The sequence below is a fragment of the Sebastes fasciatus genome, chromosome 16 (assembly GCF_043250625.1).
Source record: "Sebastes fasciatus isolate fSebFas1 chromosome 16, fSebFas1.pri, whole genome shotgun sequence".
NCBI classification, from domain to species: Eukaryota; Metazoa; Chordata; class Actinopteri; order Perciformes; family Sebastidae; genus Sebastes; species Sebastes fasciatus.
In genome coordinates this window covers 3161874-3181170 of record NC_133810.1, presented here as the reverse complement: position 1 = coordinate 3181170, position 19297 = coordinate 3161874, and the positions used below count along the sequence as shown (strand labels likewise).

The window sequence follows — 19297 nt, the reverse complement described above, 5'->3', positions numbered from 1 at the left end:
ATAACTTTACGGAAAAAAAGTCGTAATATTACGAGAATAAAGTCATAACTTTACGGAAAAAAAGTCGTAATATTACGAGAATAAAGTCATAACTTTACGAGAAAAAAAAGTCGGAATATTATGAGAATAAAGTCATAATTTTACGGAAAAAAAAGTCGTAATATTACGAGACTAAAGTCATAACTTTACGGAAAAAAAGTCGTAATATTACGAGAATAAAGTCATAACTTTACGGAAAAAAAGTCGTAATATTACGAGAATAAAGTCATAACTTTACGGAAAAAAAGTCGTAATATTACGAGAATAAAGTCATAACTTAACGAGAAAAAAAAGTCGTAATATTACGAGACTAAAGTCATAACTTTACGGAAAAAAAGTCGTAATATTACGAGAATAAAGTCATAACTTTACGGAAAAAAAGTCGTAATATTACGAGAATAAAGTCATAACTTTACGGAAAAAAAGTCGTAATATTACGAGAATAAAGTCATAACTTTACGAGAAAAAAAAGTCGGAATATTATGAGAATAAAGTCATAATTTAAAGAGAAAAAAAAGTCGTAATATAACGAGAATAAAGTCATAACTTAACGAGAAAAAAAAGTCGTAATATTACGAGACTAAAGTCATAACTTTACGGAAAAAAAGTCGTAATATTACGAGAATAAAGTCATAACTTTACGGAAAAAAAGTCGTAATATTACGAGAATAAAGTCATAACTTTACGGAAAAAAAGTCGTAATATTACGAGAATAAAGTCATAACTTTACGAGAAAAAAAAGTCGGAATATTATGAGAATAAAGTCATAATTTAAAGAGAAAAAAAAGTCGTAATATAACGAGAATAAAGTCATAACTTAACGAGAAAAAAAAGTCGTAATATTACGAGACTAAAGTCATAACTTTACGGAAAAAAAGTCGTAATATTACGAGAATAAAGTCATAACTTTACGGAAAAAAAAGTCGTAATATTATGAGAATAGAGTCATAACTTTACGGAAAAAAAGTCGTAATATTACGAGAATAAAGTCATAACTTTACGGAAAAAAAGTCGTAATATTACGAGAATAAAGTCATAACTTTACGGAAAAAAAGTCGTAATATTACGAGAATAAAGTCATAACTTAACGAGAAAAAAAAGTCGTAATATTACGAGACTAAAGTCATAACTTTACGGAAAAAAAGTCGTAATATTACGAGAATAAAGTCATAACTTTACGGAAAAAAAGTCGTAATATTACGAGAATAAAGTCATAACTTTACGGAAAAAAAGTCGTAATATTACGAGAATAAAGTCATAACTTTACGAGAAAAAAAAGTCGGAATATTATGAGAATAAAGTCATAATTTAAAGAGAAAAAAAAGTCGTAATATAACGAGAATAAAGTCATAACTTAACGAGAAAAAAAAGTCGTAATATTACGAGACTAAAGTCATAACTTTACGGAAAAAAAGTCGTAATATTACGAGAATAAAGTCATAACTTTACGGAAAAAAAGTCGTAATATTACGAGAATAAAGTCATAACTTTACGGAAAAAAAGTCGTAATATTACGAGAATAAAGTCATAACTTTACGAGAAAAAAAAGTCGGAATATTATGAGAATAAAGTCATAATTTAAAGAGAAAAAAAAGTCGTAATATAACGAGAATAAAGTCATAACTTAACGAGAAAAAAAAGTCGTAATATTACGAGACTAAAGTCATAACTTTACGGAAAAAAAGTCGTAATATTACGAGAATAAAGTCATAACTTTACGGAAAAAAAAGTCGTAATATTATGAGAATAGAGTCATAACTTTACGAGAAAAAAAAGTTGTAATATTACGAGAATAAAGTCATAACTTTACGAGAAAAAAAAGTTGTAATATTACAAAAATAAAGTCATAACTTTACGGGAAAAAAAGTCGTAATATTATGAGAATAGAGTCATAACTTTACGAGAAAAAAAAGTTGTAATATTACGAGAATAAAGTCATAACTTTACGAGAAAAAAAAGTTGTAATATTACAAAAATAAAGTCATAACTTTACGGGAAAAAAAGTCGTAATATTATGAGAATAGAGTCATAACTTTACGAGAAAAAAAAGTCGGAATATTATGAGAATAAAGTCATAATTTAAAGAGAAAAAAAAGTCGTAATATAACGAGAATAAAGTCATAACTTAACGAGAAAAAAAATAAAATAAAATGTAAAATTACTACTTTATAATATTATGACTTTATTATCATAATATTACGACTTTTTTTCTCGTAAACCTATGACTTTATTCTCGTAATAATATGACATTATTCTCGTAATCTCAGATTAATTTCTTTTCCTCAATGTGGCCCTAATACTCTGTCGTACCGTCGTACCATAGACCTACAACAATGATAAATAAAAATGAAAATGTAAACAAAAAACAGTTATTCATTTCCATTGTTATAAATCCACAGGGAGCCTCTGGAGAGGAGCTGAAGAGACGCAGGTTGCAGACCCCTGACCTATAAGAGAACCTGGGAGATTGAACCCTGACGCTCTAGAGCTGCCCTCTCCACCACCGAGTAAACGCGAGCCGAAGGTGTTTTGAAGGCAGAAGACATATCTGTGAAAGCAGAGGGGAAGGTCACACGTATACTTGCTATTCAAGTCAGATTCTGACTGTCTTGCTTTGCTCGTCAAATTAAATTAGGAGGGCTGGTGGTAGCGTAAAAGCGCGAGGACCGGATCCCAGAGTCGGCGGTCAACAAATATAAACGCCCTTCAGCAAGAAGGAGAGAGGACGAGTGCATCAGTAGCTGTGTGAGTGAGGAGATCAGGACGAGTGCATCAGTAGCTGTGTGAGTGAGGACATCAGGACGAGTGCATCAGTAGCTGTGTGAGTGAGGACATCAGGACGAGTGCATCAGTAGCTGTGTGAGTGAGGACATCAGGACGAGTGCATCAGTAGCTGTGTGAGTGAGGACATCAGGACGAGTGCATCAGTAGCTGTGTGAGTGAGGACATCAGGACGAGTGCATCAGTAGCTGTGTGAGTGAGGACATCAGGACGAGTGCATCAGTAGCTGTGTGAGTGAGTACGTCGGGACGAGTGCATCAGTAGCTGTGTGAGTGAGGACATCAGGACGAGTGCATCAGTAGCTGTGTGAGTGAGGACGTCAGGACGAGTGCATCAGTAGCTGTGTGAGTGAGTACGTCAGGACGAGTGCATCAGTAGCTGTGTGAGTGAGGACGTCGGGATGCACCACTTACTCTTTGAGGGTCTCAAAGCCTTGTTCTTTGAACTGCAGCTCCTGCTTCATACAGGCCAGGTCCCGCTTCAGCTTGTTCACCTGAGACACAGAGATTAGACAAACTATTTGTTGTTGTGGTATGAAGAACTTTGTCGTAAGCTAAATTTAGAATGAATTTAATAATGCGGTCAGGTGCTTTCCACTAATTAAAGTGCTAAACTTGGGTGACTGGTGTTGGTGCAGGTGACTCTGCTACATATTTGATCCACAGCCAGTAGAGCAAGAGAGCAAGAGAGTAAAAGGATAGAGTAGTGACTTCCTGTTTGAGATGTGATTTTCTCTCTGAGTGAACAAGCTGGTGCAAGGTGATGTTTTTAATTGTCTTGTTTTGTCAGTCCACAACCCAAAGATATTCAATTTAATATGATATAAAACAGAGAAAAGCAGGAAATCTCCGTATTCGAGAGGCTGAAAACAGCATTTTCTGCCATTTTTTGCATGAAAATTACTTTAAAGGTCCCATATCGTGCTCATTTTCATTTCATACTTGTATTTTGTGTTTCTACTAGAACATGTTTACATGCTGTAATGTTAAAAAAAAACTTTATTTTCCTCGTACTGTCTGCCTGAATATACCTGTATTCACCCTCTGTCTGAAACGCTCCGTTTTAGTGCATTACAATGGAATTGCAACAGAATTGCGTTGCTAGGCAACAGTTTGGGTCCATGTTTACTTCATGTCAGCTGATGTCATTTACATACACTGCAACAGGAAATAAACTGGGACACATTTAGAATGTTTACGTTTAAAACCCTGTAATGGTCTACATATTGTATATTTGTGACATCACAAATGGACAGAAATCCTAACGGCTTGTTTCAAACGCACAATTTCTGAATACGGGCTGCGTGTGTTTCTCCGTATATTGAGCATTTTGATAGTTTAACAGTATTTATAAAGCACTTAAACCTGCTTTATTATGTAAAAGACATGACAATCTCACTTTTTTCAATATGGGACCTTTAACGATTAATCGATTACTAAAATAGTTGCCGCCCAACTGTCTACTGTATCACGTTGTTAGACGTAAATTGGAACTTCAGAACTAATCTGATAATTATTATTTTCTCAATTAATCGCTTGGTCTATAAAATGTCAGAAAATAATGAAAAAAATGTCACAGTGTCTTGATTTTCTCCAACCAAAAGTCCAAAACATATTCTGTTTACTGTCATATAGAGGACTAAGAAGATTAATCTATATTTACATTTTACAGTTTTATTGAGTATACAAGGTGATAAAACCTTGATCTTTTCCATTTTTCGTTCTTTTTAATATTTGTTCTTTCTTTATTTATTTTATTACATTTTTTATTTTCTCTTTTAATTAAATGTATTTCATTGTATTAAAAAATCTGTCCATATTTTAATATTTTAACTATTTTTTAAACTAATCTTATTTTCATTTTCCCTTTGATTTTATGTATTTATTTTATTTTATTATATTAATTCATTCATTTTTTTATCATCTTATTTTCATTATAATTGATTTTTTCTGAAATCATGATTGTTTCTTTTTTTTACAGATTATTCAGTGATGAAATGGAGGTTAGTTGTAGCCCTAATAAGATATTGTTTACGTGTAGTAGATATCAGGTATTAGCCAGACCAGGTTGAAACAGGAAGGAGACGCTCTTACCCGACTTTTGGCTGTGGTTATTTCTGCTTTTAGGATGTCTGGGTCGTACTTGCTGGACGAGGACGATCTGGAATTCACTGCGGGAAAGAAAAGATAAGAAGAGAACAGAGAGGTGTTAAAGAACGGCACATTATATATTTTTTTCATCTTGATTTTCTTCTTTAATTAAATGTATTTCATTGTATTAAAAAAAAAGATTTTTCTTAAATTTAATCGTATTTATTTTTTCCCGTTGATTTTACGTATTTATTTGATTTGATTTTATTAACTTTATGAGAAAAAAAGTCAGAATATTACGAGAATAAAGTCATAAATTAAAGAGGAAAAAAAGTCGGAATATGACGAGAATAATGTCAGAACTTTACGAGAAAAAAAGAAGATGTGGAAAAATCCACAGGGATGTAAATGTGAAACAGAGCGAGCTACGCCATGTCTGTGGTTTCTCCTCCCGTAGTCGGTACTCACAGCTGGTCTGCGACGTCGTCTTGTCCCTCCACGTGTCGTTGAGCTGCCGGTACTCCTGCTGCGCCAGGCGGAGCCTCTGCTCCTTCACCTGGTAAATCTCCTTCTGGGCGCTGAGCGCGTCGCGGGCCACGGCCAGGTAGTCCCGCAGCATGAACTCCTGCTCCCGCTGCCACTGGGACCGCGGGTCCTCCAGCTGGGTGCTCTCTGGAGAGGAGAAACAAGGTGAAGAGGAAGACAATGAGCGCTGGAGGAAGAGAGGATTTAGATTGCATAGAAGACACATTTATATTGAACTTGTGATGGTTTCAGTGTTTGCGTTGTTTAAATCAACAGATGTGACTCAGTCAATCAGAGATGAGTTATCAGGCCTTATCACATGACTTGTATTTATTCTGGTTAACCTTAACAATGAACGCATTTTAAGATATGGCATAATGTTGAAGACTGATAAGACACTTCCTGATTATTAGAACTGCTGGATGACCAATTTAAACAATTAAACGTTTTCAGATCTATGTATATCTTGCATATTTAAGAGTTAATCAGGGATAAGAGCAGGAATGATAAGGGGGGAGGAAATGGAGAGTAAAGATGGAGAGATGAGCAGAAAGAATAACAAGTAAGAAGTAACAGATGACTAAAGTAAACTCACTGGTGTTGTGGTCGACATAGTACGGCCCGATGCCGGGATCGTACGCCTCCTCCCAACCGATCGGTAGCTCATCTCCGATGCAGTCGGCAAACGACAGAGGCTTCGTCTGCCTGAAGGAAACACAATCAGAGAACAGATTCAGAAACAGAATCATCTCCACCGTGATCAACAAACATCACAGACCTCGTCAGGTGTGCATGAAATACAACACATACACAGCAGTTTTAAAAAGTTATTTTACCGGGATTGTGGGTAAACTTCAGGATTTTACATATTGATTATCAAATGAAAGACAAGGAAGTCGCACGTCTATATGTGTATTGACACAAGTGTACAAGGATAGAGTCACAAAGAAGACTCAGTCATCCTTGCAGACCTTCGTCACTCTTTGTTCAGTGAGTTTCTTCCGTCTGGTTGCAGATGCATGACCAGTAGATTTCAGAACTCATCGGTCCCTGCTGCTGTTTGTCTGTTGAATAACACCATGTAATGTTGTCGGTATGATGATTGTATTGCTGCTGGCTGTGCAGCAAATGTCCCTCTGGGATAATAAAGATTACCTCACCTTACCTTCCAGGTAGATTAAAATGTGCCCAAACAGGTGCACATATTTGTGATGTGTGTGTGTGTGTGTGCCTGCACCTCTAAACACGACATACTCATCATCTGAACTCTCTAAACTCTCAAAACACTCCCATCAGCTTTCTCCCATCCGACAAAGCATTTCAGGTATGTGTGCAATTCATACCACACCGACAATTGTTGTTCACATAAAAGCAGTTTGCCAATCAAACAATTTGGATGATTATGTCATTATGGAGGAAATCAAATTGGATTCAGCTTCTGAAATGTGTAAAACTGCTGCTCTTCTGTATTTCACTTCATCGTACACGTAAACTGAGCACCTTTGAGTTTTCTTTTACCTTTTTTACAGACTAAATAAGCCGTTTCACGACCCTTTCAGCTCTGGAAGGATTGATATGTGTCACTATTTTAACACTAAACCTTTGATTGATTAAGCAGAAATAATGATTGATGCATTAACCAGATTATAACTATAATCAGTGTGATTCTTTATTAAATAAATCACTGCTAAAATCACAGAATTATGAGAATAAATCAGCACAGATCCAGCTGTGTACGGCCGGGTGCTGAATCCTCGATCACCAAATTAAATGATTTATTAATGAGCACTCATTTTGGGACAGACACCTCAGAAACACACCAAACTCTGTGCAAATCTATATGACTTTCAGTTCATTAAAATGTCATTAATGGAGTGTTTACATGGACTACTTTTACATTATTTGTTATGAGTAAACAGCATCTCCCGTTTGGATATTAGGCTTTATTCTGAATGAAGACATGTTATTAAGTATTAAGACCTGTGGGATATGCTGATATTATTCAGGTTTTAGGAGCATTCTTTGGACATGTATTCATTCAGAATATGCGTCTCAATTTGGATTTTTACGGCAGTTTTCTCAGTTTTTACCGCGAGCTCTGTGCGTTGAACTCAATCCAACTAGCCGACAGTTTGCAGAGATGCATGCCCAAAAGAAAAGTCCACATTTCTGGTTGGAAGGAGAAACACTCGTACTTTTAAACATCATGTAAGACTTGGATGTCAACAGGTTTTTTGAATATACGTGAATATCACAACGCCGACCTTTTCAAGACGTTGGTTGAAGGAATGAAAGAGGGAGGCTGTGTTTGCCACATTATTGACTTTATTCTCGTAATATTATGACTTCATTCTCGGAAATTTATGACTTTATTCTGGTAATATTATGACTTTATTCTCGTAAAGTTATGAATTTATTCTCGTAATATTACGACTTTATTCTCGTAAAGTTATGAATTTATTCTCGTAATATTACGACTTTATTCTCATAAAGTTATGAATTTATTCTCGTAATATTACGACTTTTTTTCTCGTAAAGTTATGACTTTATTCTCATAATATTATAACTTTATTCTGAAAACCTCTGGCTTTTTTCCCTCAATGTGGCCCTAATACTCCGTAGTACATTGTCTCTCTGGCCCTCACTGCATTAGACTTATATACTATATAATTACACTATAAACTGTGTTACCTTCATCACAATGATCACATGCTTTGCGGCTCCAGACAGATTTTCTTTTTGCCTAAATGTCTCTTTTGATAGTAAAGGTTGCTGACCTCCGCCCTAGCGTGATGCTACCGTTCTTATAGAGTCTGAATAAGTCTAAAAAAATGTCCAACCTAAAACATGGATTCATCGCGGCTCACTGAAAGCAGTTTCAGGAGGCGGTAGGGAGAGAGAGTATGTGAGAGGAGGGGGTGGGTAGTCTGGTGTTTCACTGAGTCCTCTATTCACCTCGAAGGGGGGAGAAGGAGAAAGGGTGGTGGTGGTGGTGGTTGGTGGTGTGGGGGGGGGTCTCTCTAGCCGGTCACAATAGGAGGAAACCGGCCCGTGGCATTCCACAAGCAGCGCTGACGCATCGCCTGGAGGTTTCTGGGGCAACCCTCGGCCTTACAGCGGCCTTACCCAGAGTTCACTGCAGCAGCCGGGACGCTGAATTCAACCACTTTGACAGAACGGAGTCTGAGTGAGACGGAGATTTTAATCCCAACTGTTGTTGTTTAGTTTCTAAAATCACCGTGTAATGACGGGAATGTGTGATACAACTTTGATCAGTTATAAACTGCCTGTCGTGTTTTTAAAACTACTGGTAATTAATATTCATTGGGGCTGTATAACAGAGAACTGTATTCAACTGATACGATCAAGATAACATCCTTTGTCCTTATAGTCCCATATAAAGATTAGACTCCAGAAGACTTTATAATACGAGCTCCATTCATACACCAGAGATAGCATTCAAAGATTAAACATCAAGTCAAGCAGAAGTTCATGTTTTATCGCTGTTTGAGTCACTAACGGGAACATTAGTACGTGTCTAAGGGGTCAACGCTCCATCCAACGGGGTCAACAAACAACACTGTGAGTGTGAACAAGATATACTGAACGTAAAACCACAGCGTACAGACACTGGTTTGAAATGCATGTTTACTACGTGACAGCCAATAGTTTAATTCTGTAGTTTAGCCAACTCTCGTAACACAATCTAAATCTAAACAATCCAAAGACGAGAAGACTGCTGAACATTCTTGTAACATTACAACTTTTTTTCTCATTTAGTTATGACTTTATTCTCGTAATATTACGACTTTGTTCTCGTAATATTACGACTTTATTCTCGTAAAGTTATGACTTTATTTTCCTAATGTAACTACTTTATTCTCGTAATATTAAAGCTTTTTTTCTCATAATATTCTGACTTTATTCTGGAAACGTCTTATTTTTTTCCCTCAATGTGGCCCTAATACTCCGTAGTACATTGTCTCTTTGGCCCTCACTGCATTAGACTTATATTCTATATACTTAGACTATAAACTGTGTTACCTTCATCACAACGCTCAAATGTTTTGAGGCTCCAGACAGATTGTTTGTTTTTGCATAAAATGTCTCTTTAGATAATAAAGGTTTCTGACCCCTGAGCTAAACTGTGTCCAGATCCCCACCAACCGTATCTGAAATCTCACATCAACCATAATGAGAAGCACTTCTCATTGATTTCATGACGGGAGACAACAACATCCAGCAGAGTAAGAAGCTCTCCTCTGTGGCTTTTCTCCTCTGCTGCCTCTTGTGTTTCGTGACGGCAGACACAAACAAACACCGAGCAGCGGCTCGCCGCTGAAGGGAGAAACTGAACTGGGTCCTTTTTCAGCCGATGAATAATGAAAGGGGGCCCGGAGAAGACCCCCTCAGCTCCGCTCTAAATTTAGCTCAGGGAGACGGGGAGGCTTCGGCCAACCGCTGATCCCAGAGCGAGCCGGCTGGTTGGCTGGCTGCGTATCCACATCCCCATTATTTCATTCCTCTCTCTCCTCTCACACACTAAATCCTGTCATGTAATGGGCGAGCCGAGGGGATTCGCTGCCCGGCTGACCTAAACTCCTCGCTCTCCGTCACCGAGAACCAGCTTGCAGCGGCGGCGGCGGCCCGGCCTCCATTTCACTGTCAGTCACTCAATAACCACTTGTAGTGCCTCTCACATGCTTCACTGCTGTAGTGGTCTAACTGCCTGCGACGGCTGTGGGAGTTCCTCACATCCTAGTTTATCACTTTGAGTCATTCTTTAAGAGAAAAAAGTCTAAATTCTTTGATCCCAGCTTCTTTCAAGGCAGATTAATCGAGTGTTACTGGTGAAAACATTCACATGCATAGCACACAAAAGCGTGCACATGCACTCAAAAGCATATTGTTTTGTCCTGGTTGGGTCATCCAGGATAAATACAAATAAAAAGTAGAAAAGTTTTCTTTTCTCTGTATTTTTCTTTTCCACAAATGAGACGTAATGTAGACCTCGATCCTCCTACTACCTCCTCCTGTATGTCCAGAGTGGCTCACTCTGTCTTATATAACTGCTAAACCCACCAATTAATAACCAAGTATGGGTTTCAGTGGAGAGAGTCACATGATGGTCTGCATGTTTTTTAAGAAGCTTATCTGAGACTATAACTCTGGGAGCAAAACACCGAGTTCTTGTGATGTTTTTTCTGGTATCAAAGTGGTCATAAATGAATTTGCAGGATATATCAATACAGGTGAGATATCAGCCTTTAAAAACCCAATATCAGCCAAGCACACACACACACACACACACACACACACACACACACACCCCCAGGTTTCACATACCAAGGTAAACAGCCAGGCCGGGCCTCGGCGCTCTAATGCAAACTGACAAAGCGTGCGGCAAAGTGCAAACACGCAGAGAGGCGGGCTGCATATCTGAACGGTGAGTCACAGAAACGCTCATTCAGAGCAGTGTAGAAATTCCTCGAGTCGAGCTTTAAGGCTTCCAAACTACATTTCATAACCGCTCAAGGTCTCTAACAGTAAAAAAACAAATCACACCCTCACGGTTTAATCCATTATGCGTAAAGCATCCAAATAAAATGTGAATTCATCATAAAAAAAGAAGACAAATTACAGCTGCCTCAGTCTCTCTGCACATTACCCTCCTCGTAAAAGTGACGGCGCGTTATCCAGATAACATTCCTTTCACCTGACGGTATGCATTCAATGCGTCACTGCAAAGGGTGGATGGATGATACGGCACTCTGAAGAATAGGCAACCTTGGCTGATGCCTTTTTTTTAATAAAGCATCCTGAGATTTTCTCTTTTTTTGTTCCCAGTTTATTCTCATTTCAGTTCCTCTCAAAGTTTGAAAGAAACTTTAATATGTTGATTAAGTTTTCAGAGCCTGTGGACACCTTTTTAAACGCAGAATGCATGACTCACTAAGAGAAAACATGGCTGTAATAGAAGATTTGCAATCAGCACTACAATCTGGGAGTCACGTATAGGTAGTGCAAGTACATTAGACATTCAGATAAAGAACATCAGGTTATCAGTGACTCTTCCTCTGGAGGGCCCCGGGCAGGACGACTTTACAACACACAAAGCTGTCAATGTCAAAATAAGGCTTGCTGTCTTTCTTCATTCCTAAACTCAGCACTATAATGAGAAAGTTTCTACATGACTGCAGCCGTTAAGTCAAAGCTGACTGGTCCTTGAATGTCTTTTATGCTTCTGTTTACTGAAGTTTCTCATCAAGGGTCATTTTCCAGCCTCCTTGCAACCCTTGTGATGAAGGAATTAAAGCTTATTTCAATTACTGCACTCGTTTCTGTAGGTAACGGCGTTATGTAAACACCATAAATGTAAATGTTTCTGAGGCTGAACAGGCGGAGGAGTTTTTGCTGACATTGTAATCCAAAGCAAACAGCAGATGCCCATACCATCATCAATCACCTGAAATACCAGCAGGAAGGTAATACAAGAGTGTTAGGGATGCACCGATACCGATACTGTGCTCATGTACTCGTACTCGCAAAACGGCTCCGATACCACTTTACTGCAGCATGACGTTAAGCTCTCGTCAGCATCATTAGGGTCCTATCGCACGCGCTCACGCTCCACCTCCCCGACGGTGCGGAACCTCACTTTCATAACGTGCGTGCAACCAACCAGTCTGCCAATATGTCTTGTTTGTTCCTTGCTACTGATAGAGAGTTCAATCATCCAATCCATACTCTGTTTACCATTGGCAGAGCATTTTGGCAAAATTGACTTGGGCGCTACCCACATAATCAGCTGTGCTGCTCATCCCACAAATGCATGGATCCTTACAAGTTGGACATCATTGTGAAGGTAAATAAACAGGCTTTCCAACCATGTAAAATACAATGACCATTAGCATTGTAACAACAGAGAAATAATCCATCAAACACAAGTTTCCGGGAAAAAAAATCCCAGTTTATATGAGACATAAAAGAAGAAGCTGTAACCAACAGATATTTAGCAATTAATATCTATAATATAATATAATATTTTAATCAACTTATCTGTAAACTACTGATTGGATGTAAGATAAAGCACTGTGAATTTTGGAGGGCTGATTATTTGTATTAGTACGTATTTCTGAGGTTGTGAATAGTGAACAGGGGAAAATGCCAAGAAAGAGTGGGAGATAGGTGTTTAAAATAATGGGGGAAAATGCCAGTAAAAAGATTTAATCAAATTGATTGACTTATCCATTAATGAACTAATTGTTTCAGCTCTAATTCAAGGGGTACGAATGGGAATCAAAGCTGCCCTGAATAGTAGAATAGATGAAGAAGTAGCTGTTGTGGTGAGAAGCAGCACTAATAATGTGTGCTGTCTGCTGTGAGCTGCCACAGATAAATAAGTTATAATATGGTTGGTTATGTATTAAAGAAAACTACACTGCAGCGGTGTGCGAGCCGGCCTCGGTTCAGATCCTAGTTAACAGTTTGCAGGGCTGCACTTTGACCCCGTGCACCTTGGCATGCTGTGAAAGGGATTTCAGATGAATCGGGCCTTTGGTTTGGCGAGTCTGCGCGCTGCTCGGTCCTTCACGTCGTGTGTTTCAGGAATGTGTGTGTGTGTGTGTTTTTAAGGACTTTGTTTGGAGTTTCTAGTCTTTCTCGCTGCCTCTCTAAGTGTAGAGCGACCAGGAGAGTTTCACTAAAAGGAGAAAGTCTTCATTCCACCTGCCACCTTTTAGACTGACGTGTCTTTTCTCAAAAGAAGTCAACATGAATCGAAGCCTTCGACCAATAAATGACTGTTTACAACACAACACACAGTTGTATGATGTATGTATTGAAATATAAACTAAACACAGAGTAAATGGATGGTAAATGGACTTGGACTTATATAGCGCTTTTCTAGTCTTCCGACCACTCAAAGCGCTTTACACTACATGTCAGTATTCACCCATTCACACACACATTCATACACTGATGGCAGAGGCTACTAAGGTGCCAACTTTGCCCATCAGGATTTAATCTAAATACTCATTCACACACCGATGGCTATGCCTCCGGGAGCAATTTGGGGTTAAGTGTCTTGCTCAAGGACACATCGACATGTGACCCGGAGCAGCCGGGGATCGAACCACCGACCTTCCGATTGGTGGACAACCTGCTCTACCCTCTGAGCCACAGCCGCCCAGAGTAGCTGCCGTCCAAAAACGTACCGTTGGCACACAGGACAGGTGAGTGACATCTGAACATTATATCAGTGGCTGGGTGCGGGTGCTACGCTTCCACAAAGGCGCCGTTGGTCAGGACAACGTTATCAGCTGTAACCGCCGTATGAGAGCAGTGCAGAGCGGCGGCCGTAAGCTAGCCATTAGGGCACGCTCACATGCACTAAAAGCATGCACGGCCAGCACGGCAATGTCAACAAAGCACGGAGAAACTCTGATTACAACACACACAGAGGGAGAGCAACTTCATTCTCTGCTCAGGTAGACATTAATCCCCTATATCTTTACATAGGTTTGCTGTTTCCAGCTACACAATTAACTGATAGATCAATGACATTATAGACAGACTAATGTAGACGGATGTGTACTGTGTCACGGTACATTCATCATCATATCACTCAACCCCAATGCAGAGTAAACAGTGCAAAGATGAATCTAAGACCAAAGACAAAACCTTGCAGACCGCGTGGACACAATCTGGGCTGTTTCTTTACATTAAAGTATGCAAGAACAAAAAAAAAGAACAAAACCTAAAAAGGAAAAACAGACTTTAACCTTTACCTAAATAATGTTACCTACGCTTAACCCTCAAAAAGTAAACTAAACCCAAAACAAGAGCTGTCCTCAACTAAAGAAATACTTAACTAATCGATTAGTTGATTTAATCGACAGATCTGTAAAACTGTAAAGAATCAAACAAAAGCACCACTTTAAATCTGGTGTTTACCATCTATTGGCTGTTTGCTCGTAGAGCTGATGGCTGAGGAAGTGTACAGTTAATCAACTACAGCATCAACTACATACAGTACATAAAACACAAAGTAAACCCTAATGCAATAAGTAAAGAATTTGTGTGTTCTCTCTCACACTAAACCGCCACACAGAAAGAGAAAAAAACAACCTCTAAGCTTCCAGATTCCAGACATAAGCCATTAAAGGGATTTGGTGTCAAAGTCCGAGGGGTCTTAAGGAACTGGTAAAGATGAAAAACGAGTGCCCTCCCCTCTGCTCGGTGTTTTTGTACAAGTGGGACTGTGTCATGTAGCGCTGCATGCTTAGCAATCTAAGCCTATTACACTGATGGATTCCTATAAGAGAGAAGGTAACTCACACCTCCACACCTGATTTCTAAAAGGATGTCAGGGATTTTGCCGGCCTAAACTCCTCATGCAGGTTGTTTCTGGCTGGACCGCAGAAGGCCAGCCCTACAAACACAAAAGTCTGTGACTGAGTGATGAAGTTACAGGATTGGTCGGCCGACTGTTGGAGTTTCCTCATTGGCCGTTGCTCTTTCAAAATGAGAAGGCGGAGAACAGTTCTGTGTTTAGGTTTTCTGGGGAGCGTGTCAGTGATTCAATGTATCATTACATAGTGCTGTTGTTTAAATATTTGTTTAAGTTACGTTATGTTGTGCTTCGTATTGTGTTACCGTGCATTCACACTAAGCGCGAAGCAAATTCTCACTTCGCTTTCCTCCAGAAGTAACCACTTTTGCTGCTTTGTACATGTTGTGGAAGTCCCAGATATGTCAGAAAAACCAAACGCCGTTGTGTCCGGGTTCAATAACGTCACCCGGCGGCGAGCTGTATTCACATACTGTATCTGTATCTAGCAAGCCACACGTCGCTACGGCGGTATGAACCCAAAAGAAACAGATTGTGCTGTGATTTAATTTCAATAAACGGATCAAAATGATGCTGAAATAACGACATTATGATGTCGATTTGTAAAAAGACAGGTCTGTCCGCAAGACGACAAGCAAACTTTTAAAATGCTTTTTTTCTGAACGGAGGTCGGATCGATCAGTGCCAGGCACACACCACTTATATGATGAATGCTTTTGATACACATGCTTTAATAAAAAAACGAAATACTTTTAACCTTGCATACTGTATGTCATGCTAATACCTTTTCACCTTGTATAAAATGTATAATATACTGACTAGTAAATGTTAACATTTACTATTACTGAATGTCATTTGCTTCATTAGAAGTTATCTTTCAATCAAACATTAAGATATAAGTGGAAAAAAACTGTTCACAAAACATTATAGACATGACCACTAACTCTATACGGTCCAGACAGATACTCAGTTTTGACCGAGTCTTGTTTTTCCTGGTTATGTTCCGTTGATGTTGACATCACTTAGCTGAGAAATGTTTTGCATTGAAGCGTCCTGAAACACACAGCTTCATTTAGTGTATGATGATAATGTAAAACAGACTAAACAATAAAAAGCAGCCAGATATTCACCATGATGGATGATTCATTTCATTTCATTTCGTTTTCTGAAAATGAAAGGAAACCAACGTCTGGCTGGAAGGAAGGAAATCATTAGCAATAACTCAGATTCATTCCCTAGTGAGTGTATTATCTGGGCTATTTCTTAAGGGTCCTGACTCATTCCTTGTGTATTCTCACATGTTCTTTCTCTAATGATTTGAACCGTTGATTCCCCGTCTCCCCCCCAAAAGGCTAATGAGACATTACTTATGAACAGAGCACACTGTGAGAAGGAACACCTTGTTTATCATTACCAAGATCTTCTCGGTGCGTTCAGTTTACGGTAAAGGATGCCGATCAGCTTCAAGGTTGAATTTCTAATTTAAAAAAAGACTGCAGTTCTTAAGAACAGACAGCATTTCCTCTCATTGTGCTGTTCGAACTCTCACTTAAAGCTGTTAGTCTCACAATCGTCCGGTGATCCATGTAAATGACACGTGATGGGGTCGATCCTGTGTGTTTAATGGGTTGCTTGGTGGAAAAGGTTTGAGGGAGGAACACAGGTATTTATGTTGTGCAACTGCTTCAGTTTTGTTTTAATGATCCATTCAAAAATAAGCTCCTATGCACTGTCAACAGTTTACGACACAACTACATTGTACCTAATGAAGAGCACGATCCAGAAATGTCGCATTTCACAGATTTTCTGTAGCCTTGCTAATAAATTTACCGTGAGTCTTGACATTATAATTATTATTTACATCTTCAAATGTCCTGTTTTGTTCGACCAACAGCCCAAACCCCCAAGGTATTCAATTTACTATAATGTTGGGCAGCTAATTTTCTCATTTAAGAAGTTGGAACCATCAAATATTTGGCATTTTTGCTTGAATATTAACCTAAACAATTAATTGATTATTTAAAAAGGTTGCTGATTAATTTTCTGTAAAATGACTAATCTTTGCAGCTCTACTTGAGGATCTTATGTTTGATTCTTTTCTGCGCCATCACTTGTTCTCATACACATACCTGTCCATACAGGTGTCCGAAGATGAAAGACTATACCAGGGGTCAGCAACCTTTACTATCAAAATCTGTCTAGAGCCACAAAACATGTGATCATTGTGATGAAGGTAACACAGTTTATAGTCTAAGTATATAGTATATAAGTCTAATGCAGTGAGGACCAAAGAGACAATGTACTACGGAGTATTAGGGCCACATTGAGGGAAAAAACATCTGAGATTTACACAATAAAGTCATAACTTAATGAGAAAAAAAGTCGTAATATTACGAGAATAAAGTCATAACTTGACGAGAAAAAAATAAAATAAAACATAAAATAACTACTTTATAATATTATGACTTTATTCTCGAAATCTCCGATTTATTTTTTCCCTCAATGTGGCCCTAATACTCCGTTCTACCGTCGTACCATAGACCTACAACAATGATAAATAAAAATGAAAATGTAAACAAAAAACAGTTATTCATTTCCATTTTTATAAATCCACAGGGAGCCACTGGAGAGGAGCTACAGAGACGCATGTGGCTCCGGAGAAGCAGGATGCTGACCCCTGGTTTATACCCTAAAAGAAAGACTGAAATGACAACAATCCTCAGGAGAAAAATTACTAATAGTACAGGAGACATCGCCTGTAGATGAAGGTGGAATGTAGATAAAGACCTCAATTTAAGATGAGACTGTCCCTATAACAGCGTGACACAGGGATGTGACAGGTCATCGGGTTTAGAGACAGTCCTACTAGTTTCAGGGATGAACCAACTAAACATGGGTTTTAAGAGGGATCTGATTCAGCATCTCTTTATCCCCTCGGCGGTCTGAGGATAGAGAGGGTTGTATGTTGTGCAGAGACCAACTCAGGATTTTGGCCTACTTTCAGCAACTATTCTGACAATCTACTAATCGTTCCATTTCCTTCTCCAGCAAAAAATGCAAAGCGCTCGCTGGTTCCAGCTGCTCAGATGTGAGGTTTATCTTCCCTCCGTTGTGATATATCATATCAGTCAACTGAATGTTTTGGGGTTTTGGACCTCTGGTTGGTAATTGGACATAATCTAGGGTACCACTATGAGTCTGTTAAAGCTGCAGTAGTCAGAATATTTCATCATTGGGCAACAATCCCATAATAACCTTTCAGCATATTGTAATTCAAGTGTTCTGTGAGAAAACTAGACTTCTGCTCCTCCTCATGGCTCTGTTTACAGGCTTTAGAACATCTAGCCTGTGACGGGAGACTTTGACCAATCACAGGTCATTTCATTGAAATAGCGTTCCTATTGGCTGTGCTCCAGTCATGTGACCAGAACTTGGCGTTCCTTCAAACAGATTTCACAATGACTGCGGCGTCACAAACGTTCTCATTTTCCAGCTAAACCGTGCACTACAAGATGATTCAGAGAACATCTGAGGAGAGAAATAGACATTAACGTAACAGAATATTGATTCATATTTGATCAGCGCTGCCTAGTTTGACCGTTTGGTCGGAGTTCAGAGTGATTGACAGCCGGCTCTCATAGACGGCAGCTGGACAGCAGACCTCAGATCAGCTCTTACTGCTTGTTTTCCTCCGGTCTGTGAAATCTTGTTAGGGGCAACGGAGGACACAGAGGAACATGATTTTTTTTCAGGTTACCTGTTTCATGTACTACTGTCACGATATAGCAACCGTTTTATAAAAATAACTTTTTTTAATCATATTTGCTTAAAGTTATGACTTTATTCTCGTAATATTACGACTTTTTTTCTCGTAAAGTTATGACTTTATTCTCGTAATATTACGACTTTTTTCCCCGTAAAGTTATGACTTTATTCTCGTAATATTACGACTTTTTTTCTCGTAAAGTTATGACTTTATTCTCGTAAAGTTATGACTTTATTCTCGTAATATTACGACTTTTTTTCTCGTAAAGTTATGACTTTATTCTCGTAATATTACGACTTTTTTTCTCGTAAAGTTATGACTTTATTCTCGTAATATTACGACTTTTTTCCCCGTAAAGTTATGACTTTATTCTCGTAATATTACGACTTTTTTTCTCGTAAAGTTATGACTTTATTCTCGTAATATTACGACTTTTTTCTCGCAATATTGTGACTTTATTCTCATTAAATTATAACTTTTTTCTCGTAATGTTACGACTTTATTATTTTAATATTACGACTTATTTTCAAGTAAAGTTATGACTTTATTCTCGTAATATTACGACTTTTTTCTCGCAATATTGTGACTTTATTCTCATTAAATTATAACTTTTTTCTCGTAATGTTACGACTTTATTATTTTAATATTACGACTTATTTTCAAGTAAAGTTATGACTTCATTCTCGTAATATTACGACTTTTTTTCCCGTAAAGTTATGACTTTATTTTCGTAATATTACGACT

General features: G+C 38.3%; 2 protein-coding genes across 4 annotated transcripts in view; one reads left to right on the top strand and one right to left on the bottom strand.

Annotated features, from left to right (window-relative positions):
• The window catches only part of sgcd (sarcoglycan, delta (dystrophin-associated glycoprotein)), a 618307-nt gene that overhangs the window by 574317 nt on the left and 24693 nt on the right, over positions 1 to 19297 (top strand). The window lies entirely within an intron of this gene.
• Positions 1 to 19297, bottom strand: part of wwc1 (WW and C2 domain containing 1) — a 60787-nt gene that overhangs the window by 40235 nt on the left and 1255 nt on the right. For all 3 annotated transcript variants that reach the window (XM_074611798.1, XM_074611797.1, XM_074611799.1), the window contains exons 2-5: positions 6031 to 6140; positions 5379 to 5582; positions 4914 to 4990; positions 3234 to 3313 (exon numbers count right to left, since the gene is read on the bottom strand). In XM_074611798.1, coding sequence (XP_074467899.1) covers positions 3234 to 3313; positions 4914 to 4990; positions 5379 to 5582; positions 6031 to 6140 — 471 coding nt within the window. The remainder of the gene's footprint in view (positions 1 to 3233; positions 3314 to 4913; positions 4991 to 5378; positions 5583 to 6030; positions 6141 to 19297) is intronic.